The sequence below is a fragment of the Leuresthes tenuis genome, unplaced genomic scaffold (assembly GCF_036924035.1).
Source record: "Leuresthes tenuis unplaced genomic scaffold, fLeuTen1.0.hap1 SCAF_23, whole genome shotgun sequence".
Lineage (NCBI taxonomy): Eukaryota > Metazoa > Chordata > Actinopteri > Atheriniformes > Atherinopsidae > Leuresthes > Leuresthes tenuis.
Window position 1 is genome coordinate 20600180 of NW_027325377.1, and position 17970 is coordinate 20618149.

The following is a 17970-nucleotide window of genomic DNA, read 5'->3' on the forward strand; positions in this document are numbered from 1 at the left end:
GTCTGACCGGGTGCTTGGCCTTTGACCAATTCTGGCAGCATCTGGTCGTACACGCAGTTGCGAACTAGATTGAAAATGAAAGCATGCTGTCTCTGTCACTGCCTCGCTCAATTACATTGAAAGAGACTAGATATATTGTTATTTTAGTTCTACTTCAGGCTGGGTTTAATTCACTGATGGGCTACTGTATTATTTCTCCTTTGGCATCCAGCCTACAATCCAAGTTTTGTCTTTATATATGAGAGAGAAAGGGATTGATTTGCTGTTCTGACTTTCAGCCCAGCTGCAGGGTGGAAAGGAGAAATAAGTTGGGCATGTGATGCTGTGGTTCCCCACAGACAGACTGAAGAGCATTGTTCAAAAGTTTTAAATAATCTGTTAGTGGTGTAACTTCTGATTGTTGAGAAACTGGATGAAAAAATGTTCTGATTACCTTTAAGCTTTCAGGGAAATAGACATGGTAGTTACATGTTGACATTGGTTTTAAATAAAATCCTAAATAAGATTTGTTCTTTTATTTCATATTTACATAATGCATCCAAGTACTTTAAACAAACAATGCATTTGACAAGCTGTAGCTTTTAAGGTTTCAAGTAGAGCTTGTGAAAATGAGGAAATGATTAGCTCATGCCAATAACAAGAGAAAGCTTGATAAATAACTAATCTTAGGTAATTTGTTAAAATGACTTGTTAAACATGATTGGAAAACTCGCGGGGCGGAACCTTTGTCTGTCCCGGACTCTTTCTTACCGGACAAATCAACACGCTGCACTCATGACTTCCGGCGCTTGTTTTGCATAGTTTGAGACGAGCACTGTGAAATCATTTAAAACGCTTAAATGGCAGGTCTATTAGAGATTAATAAACACAGTGGAACAAGTCGAGTGTCGTAGAGTACACAACTGGTTCAACTTCAACGTTTCTTTGGTGTACTATGTTCAAAAAGATGACTGAATTTGGTCCAGATTCCGGGGGGCGCGTCAAGGTAAAGTAACGTCGGACCGGAGTATCTATTAGAAAAATATTGGGATAAAACAGTTTGCTGACGTACAGCTATTTATTGTGGACGTAGATATGGGCTCGATAGCGTTGCCCTTTTGTCGTTCTTATATATTAATCGTGATTTCGCGGCATACTGACAATACGCTTCTTTTTTTGTAACGTGTCTTGTTTTGCTGTAGGGAGTAACTATAGTGAAGCCTATTGTGTTTGGAAATGTTGCCCGTTACTTTGGGAAGAAGAGAGAAGAGGATGGACACACTCACCAGTGGTCTGTTTATGTGAAGCCTTACAGAAATGAGGTAAGACGCTCGGAATCAAACTCCCAACTCCAACACGACCCCCGCCACAATCATCCACTTTACGAGGATGTTCGTTCAGCTTCTTTTTTTTTTTAATGAAAAACAATATTCTTGATTAAACATGTTTCAAATTTCCTGTCAGATCAGCCTTTTCGTGGACCCTTTTTTTTTTTTAAATTTCCTTTCTTTCTTTTTCCAAATTCCCACGATAAATTTTCTGTCAAATTGAGGTCAGAACTGTTTGATATCATGTTATTGAGCTGACGTCTCACCCTTTGCTTCATAGCAAGATGTATTGTCATCCTGAAAAATGACCAGAACATCACCAAACCTTTTCATTAATGTCATTTTAAAAACAATGTTCAAATGTCAATCTTCACCTGTACATTTACTTCAGAGGCATCAACTACCATTTTCTCTTGTCATGTAACCTCGTTTTCTTCTGTTTATGTGCCAGTGATGGATTATGTTTGTGTTTTCTGGCTATAAACCCCATTGTTTTTAGCCAGGCTCATGCTATTTAAAGATTAAAAAAAAAAACACGAATGAACTGCCTTCAAGTGTTGTGACTCCCCAATCTTTGCCAGGTGTTGCAGATGTTGTCACTTTTTGTGTCTGACGACCTTAAATTCAAGGTATTTTTCTGTTATGTTTAAACATATTCAATTGTTTTTCCAGGATATGTCTGCCTATGTGAAGAAGATCCAGTTCAAGCTACATGAGAGCTACGGAAACCCCCTGAGAGGTGAGTTAATTTCTGTGTTGCAAGGGTGGTGTTTGGAAAAAGCTGCAACCAGTAAGCAATGTTCAGTTGTTGTTTTTAAGCTTTTTAAAATGATCTGACAAATGAAACAGACGTTAATCAGTCTGTCATGTATTTTTCTCTTTTACAGTGGTCACTAAGCCTCCATATGAGATTACAGAGACAGGCTGGGGGGAGTTTGAGATCATCGTCAAGATCTTCTTCATTGATCCTAATGAGAGGCCTGTAAGACCTGCGTCAAGTAGACGCTTCATACTAAAGAGTTCCAAACAGTGCTGCGTGCTGGTCTTTGTAGTCAACGGTTTTAACACATTGAATGATGGTAGAAATAAAAAAAGAAGTTGTGTGACTCATTTTAACTTTCCTTGCATGATAGTTTTCACATTATCAAAACTAAATGGTATTTGTAGTGTAAAAAAAAAAGGAATTGGGGTCTTCGAGATTAATCTGATCTTTACTCGTCTGTGTTTCTAAGGTGACTCTTTACCATCTGTTGAAGCTGTTCCAGTCAGATTCCAGTGCCATGCCGAAGAAGACCGTTGTCTCTGAATTCTATGATGAAATGGTACAGGTTCTTTAATGCTCCTGTGTGTGACCACAGTTATCACTGCATCAGTTTGTGGGTTCCTTAAGTTATGCGGATGATAAAGGGTGGTTGGTTACTTGCGGGGCTGCTTTTCTCAAATTTATCAAACTTATGGATCATATAAGATCACGCGATAACTTTTTTTTTTTTTTTTTTTTCTCTTCTTCTTTGTGTGGGTACTTTTCAGATCTTTCAGGATCCTACAGCCATGATGCAGCAGTTGCTCACCACTTCAAGACAGCTCACTCTGGGAGCATACAAGCATGAGACAGAGTGTAAGTACTACTATAAAGGAATTGGTTAATTGCATTTTTATTGAACCACGTGTACCCACATAAAGTAAAAATCTTAGGGTTTTAGGATTTCTCTTAATGCATTGTGGTGTGTTCTGGGTTGTGTCTGCAGTCGGTGAGCTGGAGCAGAGGACAAAGGAGAAAATGGAAGCCGCAAAGAAGAGAACGAGTCAAGAGATCATGGAGCTGAAAGACAAACTGAAAGCCAGCAGAGAAAACATCAACCACCTAAAGGCAGAGATCAGGAAACTGGAGGAGGATGGAGACCACAAGGAGCACTGAAAGAGGCAAAAACACACTTAGAAATGTCGATGTCTTGCCCCGTAACTGCGTCAAGGATTTTGTGTTCTTGTTAACCTGTCCAAATATTGATGGATCCCACCAGTGATATTTATGGAGCAAAGTGTTAATAAATAGTCTTCTGTTTGGTCTGCACTGGAAATACCATGTCTCTAAGGAAATAATGGGAAATCATTATGGGAAAACGCTGTGTTGCAACATCTTAAATTACTGAGTTTTCATTGTGAATTGTTTTGTTTTTTATGACCATTTTTGTATAAAGCAAACATGTTAACAACATTGATCATGTCGGTTTCTTATGTTGAACACATTCGTGTTGGATGACATTCATAAGACGTTTTAAAGAGCTTGAACTACTCATCCATCCACTTGTGCCATTTAAGGGTAACCTGATCGATGTAACACGAAAAAAGAAAATCGTGTTAGGCTTTAGTTTTATTTAGAAAGGAATTTAAGTAATCTTACTTTCTTTTATATTCTCTGAAAAGAAAAGATTCTTGTTTCTGCCCTGATTGGGTACATCTCTGATCACATTTGAAAAAAAAAAAAATTCTTACTCATTATGATTTTTATTTGGTGAGATTCAATCTTCCCCTCAAGATGATCATGATTAAGACTCAGAGTGCAGTGCTTGCCAGACGTATTTACTACAAAACTAAACACAACTTGATTAAGCATACTATTGCACTTTAGAATTGATCGTGTTTGGCTCTTCGTTGGTTTGTCTTCAAAGGCATTTTCCACCAGAAAACATGCATTTAAAAAAAAAAGTTCTTTAGCCTGATTAAAACGCTAAAAAGAAGGAAGTTAGCAGATATTCCCGTGTCCGTGAACGCATCTCACAGGAAGCTCAAGCAGCATTTGGTGTCCGAGTTTTGTAACTGTTGTACATGTACAACTTTGTAACTTTTGTCCATATGCCTGATTAAAACTGCAAAGAAAGTATGGTGAAATACAAGGAACTAAAATGGAAACTGCGTTGTTCAAGCCTGTTCGGCTGTTAGTTGTTTATAGGTGTAAGTTTAATCAGGGCAGCGCGCGACTGAATTTAGCGAGTCTCATCGGACTCAACTACCTCCAGCTGTCCTTCGTAAGGTGGAGGAACTCGAGGTAAGCCAACAGATGTGTTTTATCTGTCCTTCTGCAACTTCTGTTGTCTAAATGCAACATTTAGAGAAGACAACAATGAAAGAGTTGACAACGTTGCACAAAATATAGCACAGTGCGCAAAAAAAGACTGATAGTGGATAGTGTTTATTTAAAATCCATTTTTCTTTCCTTTTTTGCCTTTTTAATCGTAATATATTAACGTGTTGTCAGATGTGTCTTATTAAATTACTTTTTTTTTTCATTTGTTGTGGTAATTTTCTTCACTATGTACTAACAGTAGTGGTAGAAATTCTAATAGTCCTTTTATTTGGATTTATTTCTTTCTGTATTTCCCCACACCGATTTAGCGGTTTGTAGCTGCCTTTGAGACCGCCCGCAGTCAATAACCAGAGTTTGCTGGGCGGTCACGTGATCAAAGCTTTAACGCCGACGTCAGAGAAATTGAGCTGGTACCGAGTCGTGAAGCTCGCACTCCACGCATTAACCCAGAGATAACATCCTGCCAGCTGCATTTACCGCTGCCACCTTGAACTTTTCTGTCGCCTGTCAGTGTCACGACGCGCTGCAGCGATGTAAATTGCGTTGGAAATGCTGCGGGAACCGTGTAGCTCCTGATGAAGACACCTAGCTCGCATTTAAACAGTGTAAAGCTAATACGCCAAAACATGTCTCCTCGTTAAGAAAGCAACTGGCGTTCGGTTGAGATCAAGTATTCAGGTAGGTTACTGAATAAAGGTGATGGTTTGTAGCGTGTGACGAGGCCCTGTGGTGAAGGTGGTATTTTAATCCGTGTGTAATGCTTTCACTGCTGTTTTACCCAGTAAAGCATTAGGTTTGCTTAAAATGTTTGAAAAGATGACGACACAAGCCGTGTTTCAGCTGGTCCGTCAGTTGTGTTGTTGTCTGAGTGTCTCTTAGGCTGTTTTGGACACTAATTTGGTGACTGCAGTGATATAATTAGTTTGTTCTCTCACATGAATACAGCACTGTTCTGTCCTTTTTTTCTTCTCCCCCTCTTTAAACCTCCTAAGAACTCACTTGGCTTGTAGATTCAGTGAGAAGATTTTAAACTAGACTTCCAACATGAGAGAAAGTGTGATGTATGTCTGTTGTTTATATGGCCACATTGGTTATGCTGTTTGGCTTTATACATCTTTGTCCGCCACAGAGCTCCATTGTTATCCCAGTGTCTGTGTGTTAAGTCCATTCATGAAGCTGAGTGCATCATCAGCATGCTATAACTTTAATGTATGGAGTCCTCCAATATGGGGAAGTGCATTGTTAGGCTATTGTTGCATTTACTCCATTAATGTTTGAGTGTCTTTGAATAACATAAGACCCATCTGATGATCTGTTGTCTTGAAGGAATTGCATTAGTCTCTTAAAATCAATAGAAGATTGCATCCTTAGGTGTTTTCTAATAACCTCTTAAGGGTGGAGGAAATATTTCATGACTGGATAGTTTGTGAGGGTGTGTGCTTCAATGTGGATAATAAGAGGATAAGGAAGGGCAGTGGTTAGGTTTGCAGGAGTGTATATTTGGGGCATTTGTAAGTGTTGGTTGATTCAGCTTATCATATTTTGTATTTTTTCCAGCTGACGTCAGCTGAATAATTAACAGTTTCACAACTAGACACAATTGTTTTTCACATGCACTGTTTGAAAAGCCACAGGATTATGGTGCACCAGCTCTCTTTTGGCCCTCTCTTTACAGCTCCGATCATCGCAGCTGGTTTGAGCTGTTCTGCGGCTTGATTTTTGTTTTTTTAATAGGGGATACAGATTGGTGAGGGGGTTGCAAATCTGAACGGCTCATTGAATGACATGTTTTCAGACCTCGGTGGCCCCAAACACATTGATATGTAAATTTTGCTGGTGTTTTTTAATTGGAAGCCCCTTCGGACACCCAGATGTACACTTTCAGGCACAGAATGTTGTGTCCTCTCTAAAGGGTTGGTTCTTTTTGGTCACAGGTGGACACCGTGTCTTTTATGCATCTGCACAGTCACTGTTTTGCAATCTTTATTACACAAGAAAAACTGTGTCAAATCCATTAGGCAACCCACTGCTTAATCTTGGTTCTTCCATGTAGTTAAGATTCCGTTTGTGTTTAGAACTGAAACGTATATTGGCTGGCTTATGGAGTCTTGGACAAGGTTCTGCCACTGTCTGTGATGGCACTAAAATGTCAAATTTGATAGCTGCTTGATTTGAATACAATGAAATGCTTCTGATCATCATCTTTCTTGCTCGAATGCAAATCGTTACGGTTTAACCGTCACCTGTTATCATTACGGAAGAGGTGGATTATCTTGTTTGTGTGAATGTGACACTGTTCTCATCCTCAGCAGCTTCTGCCAGGCCTGTAACCAAGGCAGTCTTAACTGTGGCTGCGCAGAGTGTGAAGCAGTTTACATAAATAACTCTGTGTGTGTGTGTGTGTGTATCCATGCTAGGTGTGATAGTGGTGGTGAATTCATGGAGAAGCAATCCCCTTCAGACAGAGCGGCACTCGAGGAGAGAAAAGGCCTGGTGAAGGTAATGCACTCGACTCAACATTTTTAAAACTTTTGTAGGAGAGGAGAGAGGGCTTTAAAGAAACATGTTGCTCTCAAATTTGCTGCAAAAAAAAGGTTTTGCTGTTGTCAAAAATGGTTTATGTATATATATGTCATGGCAATTGCATCACACTCGTCAGAGGAGTGAGACTTTTGTGCTTTAAATGAGGCAAACCATATGAGGGAGCTTTTCCGACCCCATCGTGGCCTGACAATGAGAAACTCTTAAGAAAGATAAACATTTGTTTTTACTGCCCAAGGACGCAGTCCCTGTTGAATTGAGTCATGTTTTATTAATCTAAAAGTAAAGAAGTATTTTGTAGCTCTTAATAAACACACTTTGTTTTATTTTTTGATCATGCTATGGAGAAGGTGTGCAGCATTGTTCAGTCTGTTCTGTTGAGCAATTCTCTTTGCATGATCAACTCCAGCGGGCTCCAGAGCAGTCCACAGCCCAGAGAAGGCCTTTTTTTTGTTTTTTCACTTTGTTTCAGTCACTGGCTCTGCTGCTGCTGCTGCTTTGATAGAAGGCTGCAAAGCAGATTGCACTCTCCACCAGAAACTTCCTGTAAATACGCAACGTCTTGCTGCAAATACTGAAGGGCTGAAACCTCCTCAAGAGGCAGTCTGCTCTGTGTCCTCTTGTAAACAGTCTCAGTGTGGTATTTCTAGCACAGTCTGAGCATGAATACCCGGGTGGGTATCTGGAGTTCTCCAACTCTTGTCCCAGGATAGAAATGGTGTTTGGCTTGTTCCCTCATGAACTTTCACAGTCGTCTTCTTTGTCCTGTTTATATTCAGTAGGAGGTGTTTGAAACGGGTCCTCAAAGCCAAATGTTTTTCAACCCCGACCACACACCTCTCACATTGTTCTGCCGAAGTTTAGCACAACACGGTTACCATAGCTTCAGACACTATAGAAGCAAAACGAGACGCGAGCTGGATCCAATATTTTTGTTGTTGGACGAAAGCAAGAATAAGATTGGTAATCTCAGGGGAGTAAAGAGAACAAATAGTCGGCCTAAACATCTACTCCTTTCCTGCTCTACATCATATAACACACCGGCTTCACTGAATATGTCCCTAAATTCTTAATTACCCAAACTCTAAGGAAAGCAGTGCAGCTCTGCTTACCTGTCATTGATTTTAATGTTATGGCTGATCACTGGAACTCCTTTTACATGCTGTTTAATGTGAGCATTTGTCAGGGAAGGTTACTTACTGATTTCTAAACAAATTGCTTAAAGACAGAAAATGTTGAGCTAGCCGACTCAAACAGTTTTAGATGCTAACAACAACCCTAACCTATGGGAAGTTTGCAGTGAATTGTTATTCACCTTTTAAACATTGTGAAATGACTGTGTCACTCTTTGTATTTTCACCCGCTCTATAGGATGATGAAATGCCTCAAGGTGCAGAGGGTGGAGAGATGGATTCTCAGACCCAGAGGAAGAGAAGCTCCTCTCGAAAGAGCTTCCGTCTGGACTACAGACTAGAGGTAAAGGGTCATTCCAGCCTACTCTGCTGCAATAACACCTTGTTTACCTGAAGTCCTTTTGGTGTTGTCATGAAGCATAGGGAGTTTTATCACAAAGGGACAGCTCTGAGAACTTGTGTTCACACCTGGCTTTAAAATGCACCCCCAGATGTGTCCTGAATGACCACTTGTGATCAGATCTTAGTTACCCAGCCTATGACACACATACCCCTCGGCGAGCATCGCGGCTCCTGAGCTGGTGCTAGAGTCACTTTTTAGTTGGTTCTACAAAGAATCTGCATCAAAAAGCCATTTCTGATTCACCTGAGTCCCATTTATTGCAGAATTATTTACAAATGTTTTAATTAGCTCAGTTATGTAACAAATGCAAAGTAAAAGATTCTTATTTGATTGGTGCAAAGTGTTTTACGATATGGTGACCAGTCAATTCCAACAACATTGGAACTATTGAGGGAACTCGTCTGTAAAGCTTCCTGTTAATACACTCAATATTTTCTCTTTTTTTCATTTACAAAGGCCTGACAAACCAGTTCTGTAAAACTTTTAGCCCACAAAAATGAGTTATTTTATTTATTCAAGCATGCTGTTGTGTCATTTCACCAGTGGACAGCAGCTGTGCCTAATCTTGATTCTAGAGCGTATTTTTTACCTGAAAACTCCACTGCATGCAAGACGTTATGTTTACGTCAGTAGGTGTTCATTCAGTGTGGCGCAGGAAGCCTATTTTTCAAACTGCTAAACTGGGTGCGTTCACTATATTTATCTATATTTCAGACCTCTTCACATTCATGCAATCTGCACAGCTCTCTTGTTTTCTTTAACAAGTGCCATCAGAAGCAGTGGCTGAAACGTGTTTGTTTACTTCGATTGCAGGAGGAAGTGACAAAGTCTTGTCGAGACAAACACGGTCGCTGGACTAATCCCTGGCCAACATGGCGGTTTCCTTCATACTCAACGCTGCTCAGGTTTCTGCTGTTGGATAAAAATCACAGCAATGTGCCAACAACTGAAGAGGTAGGAAATGATTACTATCAAATACACTCGTCTTAGTAAGGAAGCAGAAGTCTGTCGTGCTTCATTAAATGATGGGTCAGACTGGTCATCTAAAATCAGTATGTTCACAGTATCTCCGGAGCACTTTTAAGATCAGTTTAATAGTTGATCTTTAAGACCTTTAGTGGAGGAGCTCCGAACTATGAGTTTTGACCCTCAGACTGTCAGTTAAGTGCAGTAATGATGACACAACCTCATGTTTTGTAGTTCTGTTGGAAACATTGCCTTTTGTCAGTTCTCCCTTTTCACAAAACTGTGCTCATTGAGGGTAAATAGGCCTCCAAGGCTGCTTTCACACAAGACTACAAGAACGTTTAACCCTTTATTTACACAAATTGTTGTAGTAATACAGGAGGAAAGCCATGGGTAAAGTGGGCCTTCAAACAAAACTTCATCACACAAATGTGTTTTTCAATATGTCAGAGGCTAAAATATGTCCATGCAGCAGGCGGTGAACTGGACCAGACAGGAACATAGTGTATTATTGTGTGTGACAGGTTTCCTTTTGCTGTGGCTCCTGCCTAATTTCATATCCTCTTCCCTTTCCACAGGCCCTGGACAACGTGCTCCCAGTGATTGAGCCGTACTTTGTGCAGAATCCAGACCTCTCGAATTCTCATCAGGGTATGAGAGTCACCTGGCTTGGCCATGCTACAGTTTTGGTTGAAATGGATGGGTTAAATATTCTAACAGACCCCATCTTCAGCCAAAGAGCATCACCGTTCCAATTCATGGGGCCTAGAAGGTACAGAGGGCCCCCCTGCACCGTGGAACAGGTGCAGTGCCTTTTTTAAAATTTTTAATCTTTATTGTGGGGTATAAGAGATCGGATCGATATCACTGTTTAATCCAGAACTCGATTCTTCACACCTGCGTTCTTCATTTCCCCTCCTGACAACAGCTGCCGAGGATCGACGCGGTCGTCATCAGTCACTCTCATTACGATCATCTGGACGCTGGATCTGTGGCCAGCCTCAACGCGCGCTTTGGAGGGGAGCTACGCTGGTATGTGTGGGGCACCTAGTCCGCAATGACGCACCTTTTCATATTTGGTGCTAATAATCGTCTCACAGGTTCGTGCCCCTGGGTTTGATGGACTGGCTGGCGAAGACAGGCTGTGAGAATGTGATGGAGCTGGACTGGTGGGAGGAGAACTGCGTCCCTGGTCATGATGATGTCACATTTGTCTGCACACCTTCTCAGCACTGGAGCAAACGCACAGCTTGGGATGACAACAAGGTATTTAATATTTGTTTCCACAAACAAATTAGATCAACCATGGCAGTCATACTTTTATTGCTTTTGTCTGGTGAACTCCATTGATAATAATTATTAGATCTAAGTTTTCTGTAGCTCCAGTCATAAAATCTGGACCCTTTTTCTTTTTTCAGACTTTATGGGGCAGCTGGTCTGTTTTGGGTCCAGGCCATAGATTCTTCTTTGCTGGTGACACCGGCTACTGTTCATCCTTCCAGGAGATAGGACGGCGCTTTGGACCGTTTGACCTTGCAGCCATCCCTATAGGAGCATACACACCCAGGTACTTCAGACTGTACAATAGTTCATTCAAATTATTGTAGATCAGGGTCACTGATGAATCAGATTTGTGCCACTAAAACAAAACTTATATCTAACAAAAGGAAAATTGTAATTTAGGCATTGGTTGAGGTTTTTAAGTGACATGGTCACAATGCTGAGTGTCTGTACTTTGATGGTTTGAACTTAATATAGTAAATTTGAGATATTTTATGCAAGTTAGCATTTACCAGATAACTTGCTATCTGTATCAATTCATAGCCAATCTTTTTTCCTTTTCCTGGTGGATTATTGAAAGAGCACAAACCTTAGCAGAACCTGACATAAATGCAGTCCCAGGTAGGGAAGCTAGCAAGTTATCTCATGTTGACTTTACTTAAAATCAAACTGTCAAAGTACAGATAGATTGTACCATCAATATTAAACATTTTAAATTTGTAGGAGTCTAAGAAATCTATATCATAAACGCTCAATGTGCCTACAAAAATGACAGTTATTGCAGTGGTCTGATAGGCGAGAATGAAACAAAGTTCTGATAACAAAAGGATAGATTGATGTGAATTTATCACTTTTTCCTTAGGTAATGCTTTTGTTTGGTCATGTGAGCACAAAACTGATTCTTCTGTGTTATAAGCTGCCGACTATTAATAACTACTACAAACAAACCCACCTCACAATGTCCTGTTCTCCTCAGGGATATGATGCAAGGGCAGCATGTAGATCCAGAGGAGGCTGTTCAAATTCACCAGGACCTTCAGGCCAAGCAGTCTGTCGCCATACACTGGGGGACCTTCGCCCTCGCCTATGAGGTGAGATATGCAGCACAGTTAGAATACGTCACATCTATTTTAATGGTCGGTCGTACGCACGCACACACCTACTTACGCACGCACACGTGTACTCGCACACCTACCTACGCACGCACGCACACCCACCTACGTACACCTACGTGTACTCGCACACCCACCTACGTACGCACGCACGCCCACCTACGTACGCACGCACGCCCACCTACGTACGCACGCACACCCACCTACGTACGCACGCGCACCTACGTGTACACGCACACCAACCTACGCACGCACGTACACCTACGTGTACACGCACACCTACGTACGCACCTACGTACGCACGCACACCTACTTACGCACGAACGCGCACCTACGTACGCACGCACCTACGTGCGCACACCTACTTACACCTACGTGTACTCGTACACCTACACCCACCTACGTACGTACACCTAGGTACGTACACCTACGTACGCACGCGCACCTACGTGTACACGCGCACCTACGTGTACACGCACACCAACCTACGCACGCACGCACACCTACGTACGCACGCACACCTACGTACGCACGCACACACCTACGTACGCACGCACACCTACGCACGCACGTACACCTACGCACACCAACCTACGCACGCACGCACACCTACCTACGCACGCACACCCACCTACGTACGCACGCGCACCTACGTGTGCACGCACGCGCACCTACGTGTGCACGCACGCACACCTACGCACGCACGCACACAACTACGTACGCACGCACACACCTACACCTACGCACGCACGCACACCTACCTACGCACGCACGCACACCTACGTGTGCACGCACGCGCACCTACGTGTGCACGCACGCACACCTACGTGTGCACGCACGCGCACCTACGTGTGCACGCACGCGCACCTACGCGTGCACGCACGCACACCTACGCACGCACGCACACCTACCTACGCACGCACACCCACCTACCTACGCACGCACGTACGTACACCTACGTACGCACGCACGCGCACCTACGCACGCACGCACACCTACGCACGCACGCACACACCTACGTACGCACGCACACCTACGCACGCACACACCTACGCACGCACGCACGTACACCTACGTACGCGCACCTACGTGTACACGCACACCTAACTACGCACGCGCACCTACGTGTACACGCACACCTAACTACGCACGCGCACCTACGTGTACACGCACACCTAACTACGCACGCACGCACACCTACGCACGCACGCACGCACGCACGCACGCACACCTACGTACGCACGCACACCTACGTACGCACGCACACCCACGTACGCACGCACACCCACGTACGCACGCACACCCACCTACCTACGCACGCACGTACGTACACCTACGTACGCACGCACGCGCACCTACGCACGCACGCACGCACACCTACGTACGCACGCACGCACACACCTACGTACGCACGCACACCTACGCACGCACACCTACGCACGCACGCACACCTACGCACGCACACACCTACGTACGCACGCACACCTACGCACGCACGCACACCTACGCACGCACGCACACCCACCTACCTACGCACGCACGTACGTACACGCACCTACGTGTACACGCACACCTAACTACGCACGCACGCACGCACACCTACGCACGCACGCACACCTACGCACGCACGCACGCACGCACACCTACGTACGCACGCACACCTACGTACGCACGCACACAACTACGCACGCGCACCTACGTACGCACGCGCACCTACGTACGCACGCGCACCTACGTGTGCACGCGCACCTACGTGTGCACGCGCACCTACGTACGCACGCACACCTACGTACGCACGCACGCACACCTACGCACGCACGCGCACCTACGTGTGCACGCACACCTACGTACGCACGCGCACCTGCGCACCTACGCACGCACGCACACCTACGCACGCACGCGCACCTACGTGTACACGCGCACCTACGTGTACACGCACACCTACGTGTACACGCACACCTACGTGTACACGCACACCTACCTACGCACCCACACCTACCTACGCACCCACACCTACCTACGCACCCACACCTACCTACGCACCCACACCTACCTACACACGCACGCACCTACGTACACCTACCTACGTATGCACGCACACACACGCCACCTTTCCTTTATTCTAATAATGCAAAATCTACTCACCAACTCACTGAAGACTCCTGTTGTTGCCATAGTACAGACTCCCTGAGCAACACAAAACACACATTTTAACTCAAATACCAAACCAGCACATAGTTTGTTCATAAAAAAAAATGATCTAGCTTGGCTGGATTGCTTTACATATATAGTGAGTGACGACTACAGTCAGTATACTCTTAAGAACAGTAAAGCTTAGAGAGAACAGAACTCATGATGTCATACAGCTGCTAATGTGTGTTTTTGGAAAGTGACTTTCCACATAACTGACCTGACGGTGTAGAGGAGGAAACTAACCTCTGTGAACTTGGCATAAAATGCCCCCTGTACAAATAGAGGATGAAGTCACTGTTGATTGAATCTTACCTGCCAAGGCTAAAAATTGCATCAACTTTCCGCTGTTACACCGAAGCATCTCTCGTTGCTAATAAATGTTTGATGTTTTTTTTCAACCTTAAACATGTTCTAGCAACACAATACAACAAAGGTGTCATTGATAAGCTGCTGGACCTGATCTTAAAATCAGGTACGTTGTTGGAAGAGATACTCACTTTGTACTTCCTTCCTGTAGTACTACTTGGAGCCACCAGTTCGTCTCAGAGAGGCTCTGGAAAAGAAAGGACTGAAACCAGACTCTTTCTACACTTTGCATCACGGGGAGTCTCGCCTCATAGCTGCGCAGGGGGGAGATGTCTTCGAGTGAAGTTTCTGCAGCATTCTGCAGGCTGTGGGTTTGCATCTGTGAACAAAGTGCACAAGATTGTTTATATCACTTATTGACAGACAGATAAGTTTGTAACACGTTCTATACGAATACAGCTCATCCCAAATGGAAATAAAATGTGCTGCTGGACTTATCGCAGATTCCTCTGCCATCACGTGCTGTTTTAGTGATACTGCCACTGGGAGCTGAGACTAATGGAGAGCTGGATTTGTTTGAGTTACCGAAAAAAAAAAAAGCATTTTTTAATTAGACTTTGTGGACTGTGAGATATACACCATTTAATAGAAAAGCCTTTAGATTTTAGATTAGAATTCAAATGATGACATTAACTGTGGTGCCACCTTGAAAAATACAGAAACATTTTCTGCAGCATTCTGGTGTGCAGTCATTTCAGTTGAAGTTTAAGTGTTTGCACACTGAGGGGGGGGGGGGGGGGGGGGGGGGGGGGGGGCATGAGTAAATATAGTTTTACAGACCAGAACAGTAATATTGTTTATCAGTTCTGTGGCTGTAGTGAGTTATTGTTCTGAGGTTGAGCACCAGACTGCAGAAAGCAAGGTGCACACTTTGTAGCTCACATCTTTTTTTTTTTCTCTTCCTTAAAGATTGGTGCTGTCATAGTACAAAGAATATGTCTTAAGTGCTATGGCCAATTCAAAACTACAAGAGACCAACACTATTTATATTATCTGCCATGTTAACTCCCAACCACTGTGTGCCAATAGAAAAAAAAGGCAGCTGCAGTGTTGTGAGAAACATGCTGAAGTTGAGCTGGGTTCAACTGAAAACATTTCAGACATTTGATTGTGAATGTAAAACCATTACAGCACAATGTTGAGCTCATTTACTGCAGTAATATGTTTAAGCTAAGCTGCCATGTTGTGGTTTATGCTTCATCGTTACAAATGAATATCATTAAATATACCTTGAAATTCAAGTGTCTGTTTCCTTGTGTCAGTAATTTAAAAGCAGATCTTCAACCCATTACTTCGTGTTCACAAATCAATAAGTCTTGAAGTCACAAACTACAATAAAATATTACTGTGCTGCTAAAAGGATCAACCTCTCTGTTCTGTACATTAAATATCCTAAAAACTCCAAATATTTAGCGTTAAACACATTGAACTGTATCTTCCTTTTGAAAAAAATAAAATAAAATGGAGTGTAACTAACATTCTCACTTTGAGTTGTGCCCAAACAGGGTCACACAGCAACAAGTTGTTTTTAAAGCATAATGGAGCAGGAAACGCACTCTGCCTTTTAAACTGGTGAATATTTAAACATTCGTGCCATTAAAACCAGTTGTATTTTTTTTTTTTTTTTTTTTTTTTTATAAATGTGGTTGTAAACCAGAATACAAGTTAATTCCACAAATGTGTATTTTAACTATGAATTTTCATCTATAGTGGGAAGTTCCCATGTTCAAGCAGCTGATCAATTACGTGCTATAAATATTTATATCCGTTTAAAAAGTTAGAGTAAAATCATGTAGCATGACCACAAAGACATGTTTCTAAAAAAAGATTTATGACAGATTGGCAGGCATTTGCTTTCTTACTCAATGATATATTACTTCACTTTATTTGAAAACGTCTTACTCAGTTTATTCATAGACTGATAGATTTTTACCTACATTTTTACAATATCATGAGAAAACAAATCTAACTGCATTTATTAGTAATTTATCATATGTAATAATTTACTGTTGCCAAGCAAACTAAAACTACTGTTCCTCACTACATGAACCAGTCAGCCACAACATTAAAACCACCTACGTAATATTATATAGGTCCCCCACATGCTTTCATCCACAAGACCTCTGCTGTTAGCAGCTAATGCTTTTAAGTCCTCCATGTTTTGAGATGAAACCTCCATGTTGCAGCCTTTAAGATCATCTCACAGATTTGCAATCAGATTGAGAGCTGGGAAGTTTGGAGCAGTTAAAGTCTTAACCTCCTTATGTTTGTTAAACCATGACTGAACTCTTTCTGTAGTGTGGCAGTACACTTTATCCCAAAGAAAGAGGCCGCTGCGCTCAAGGAATTCAATCAAAGAGGTTTAAATGGTCTCTGGTAATATTTAGGCACAGGTGGGTGTTACATGTTAACCTAACATCCACACAATGTTGCTCAAGACTTCTTAGCAGAACATTTCCCAGTGTCACACTGCCTCTGCTGGCACCCTTTTCCCAGTGCATCTTAGCCAACAGTTTGTACTACACCTAAATGTAGGGGCAAGACCACATGGACCAGCCTTCACCTGAGCATGGTTATCCCTCATTCTACCACAAAAGACCTGCTGTTAGGAGAGGCTGCAGAAAATATTAGGTTTAGTAAATAATTACCTTAAAGTACATGCCAGTACTTTGCTTAGTGAGACCTAACAACTGAAATGGGCTATAAGTTGATTTTAAGATGAATGAACTGCATGAGTTTTAAGGCATGGTGGGATTTTTTTTAAATTCAAATGTTCATATATGTAGCCAACAAAAAACATCCTTGTTTGGACAACTCCAATAAGTATGGCTTGCATTAAAAAAAATAATAAATCTGACCTGTTGAACTTTTCACAGACCCAAAGACTATATCTGATATTCTAGTGTGATTAAATATTAGTAAAACTCTTAATGATAAACCTGTAATATAATTATCAAATTTATGTATGTTTCCTTCCATCTTATCAGTCAGTTTCACTCCAAAAAAACTGCTTTAACAAAAGTAATTAGCAATTAACCCTCCACCAACCAGTATCAAAGACCTATGGAAAGATTGATAACTTGATAAACTTTGATAGTTTAAGAGCTAAATTAAAGCAGGACTAAAAGAGTAAATCAAATAAGAACACAAACCTGCTGCGGTGATCGGAGCTCTGCCAGCAGCACATGGTTGCTCAGGAAGTCCACCAGGTTCTTAGAAAAACAGTCCCACTTCCTTGTAATCACTTGTCTGTTTTTCCAGAGATAAGTGTTTCAATATTGCAAAAATAGATGACAAAATCTGTATAAAAGTTGAAATATCTACCATCTGCTGCACTGCTTCTGCTTCTGCTTCTGCTTGTCATCCCCACCCCCCTTCTCACAGGTGTATCTAATCATCATCGTACCTATCCCCGCCCACTCTCCAAGGTATAAAGGAATATTCTGCATTTTCCCTGGCCTTCCTATCCTTTCTTTTGCACCTTATCATCACATTGTTAAGAAAAATATCAGATGTACTTTGTACGTTAAATAGAATGACACTGGGTGGCAGTGTCTGCAATCTTTTCTCACCTTGCATTTTA

General features: G+C 42.4%; 2 protein-coding genes across 3 annotated transcripts; both read left to right on the plus strand.

Moving 5' to 3' along the window:
- Positions 1-746: 746 nt before the first annotated feature.
- Positions 747-3522, plus strand: yeats4 (YEATS domain containing 4). Its single transcript, XM_072377182.1, has 7 exons — positions 747-985; positions 1182-1301; positions 1980-2046; positions 2195-2289; positions 2540-2629; positions 2838-2925; positions 3056-3522. The coding sequence occupies exons 1-7, from the start codon at positions 935-937 to the stop codon at positions 3223-3225; spliced, it is 681 nt and encodes a 226-aa protein (XP_072233283.1). The 5' UTR covers positions 747-934; the 3' UTR covers positions 3226-3522.
- A 574-nt stretch (positions 3523-4096) lies between these two features.
- On the plus strand, positions 4097-15628 carry napepld (N-acyl phosphatidylethanolamine phospholipase D). 2 transcript variants are annotated; one of them, XM_072377504.1, is made up of 10 exons: positions 4097-4353; positions 6810-6891; positions 8305-8409; positions 9283-9423; positions 10014-10238; positions 10364-10467; positions 10536-10701; positions 10854-11002; positions 11693-11807; positions 14539-15628. In XM_072377504.1, exons 1-10 carry the CDS (start codon positions 4211-4213, stop codon positions 14668-14670), a joined length of 1362 nt encoding a protein of 453 aa, XP_072233605.1. In that variant the 5' UTR covers positions 4097-4210; the 3' UTR covers positions 14671-15628. The 2 variants fall into 2 exon arrangements, with proteins under 2 accessions (XP_072233605.1, XP_072233606.1); XM_072377505.1 differs by lacking the exon at positions 4097-4353 and adding an exon at positions 4787-5070.
- The last annotated feature ends 2342 nt before the right edge of the window (positions 15629-17970 follow it).

Bases quoted from the DNA above. Each gene is read 5' to 3' on its own strand.
- napepld (XM_072377504.1), top strand. From the start codon at position 4,211: ATGGAAACTGCGTTGTTCAAGCCTGTTCGGCTGTTAGTTGTTTATAGG. The intron at 6,892-8,304 runs GTAATGCACTCG...CCCGCTCTATAG, and splicing joins AGAGAAAAGGCCTGGTGAAG to GATGATGAAATGCCTCAAGG. The intron at 11,808-14,538 runs GTGAGATATGCA...TCCTTCCTGTAG, and splicing joins CCTTCGCCCTCGCCTATGAG to TACTACTTGGAGCCACCAGT.
- yeats4 (XM_072377182.1), top strand. From the start codon at position 935: ATGTTCAAAAAGATGACTGAATTTGGTCCAGATTCCGGGGGGCGCGTC. The intron at 1,302-1,979 runs GTAAGACGCTCG...TTGTTTTTCCAG, and splicing joins TGAAGCCTTACAGAAATGAG to GATATGTCTGCCTATGTGAA. The intron at 2,290-2,539 runs GTAAGACCTGCG...TGTGTTTCTAAG, and splicing joins TTGATCCTAATGAGAGGCCT to GTGACTCTTTACCATCTGTT.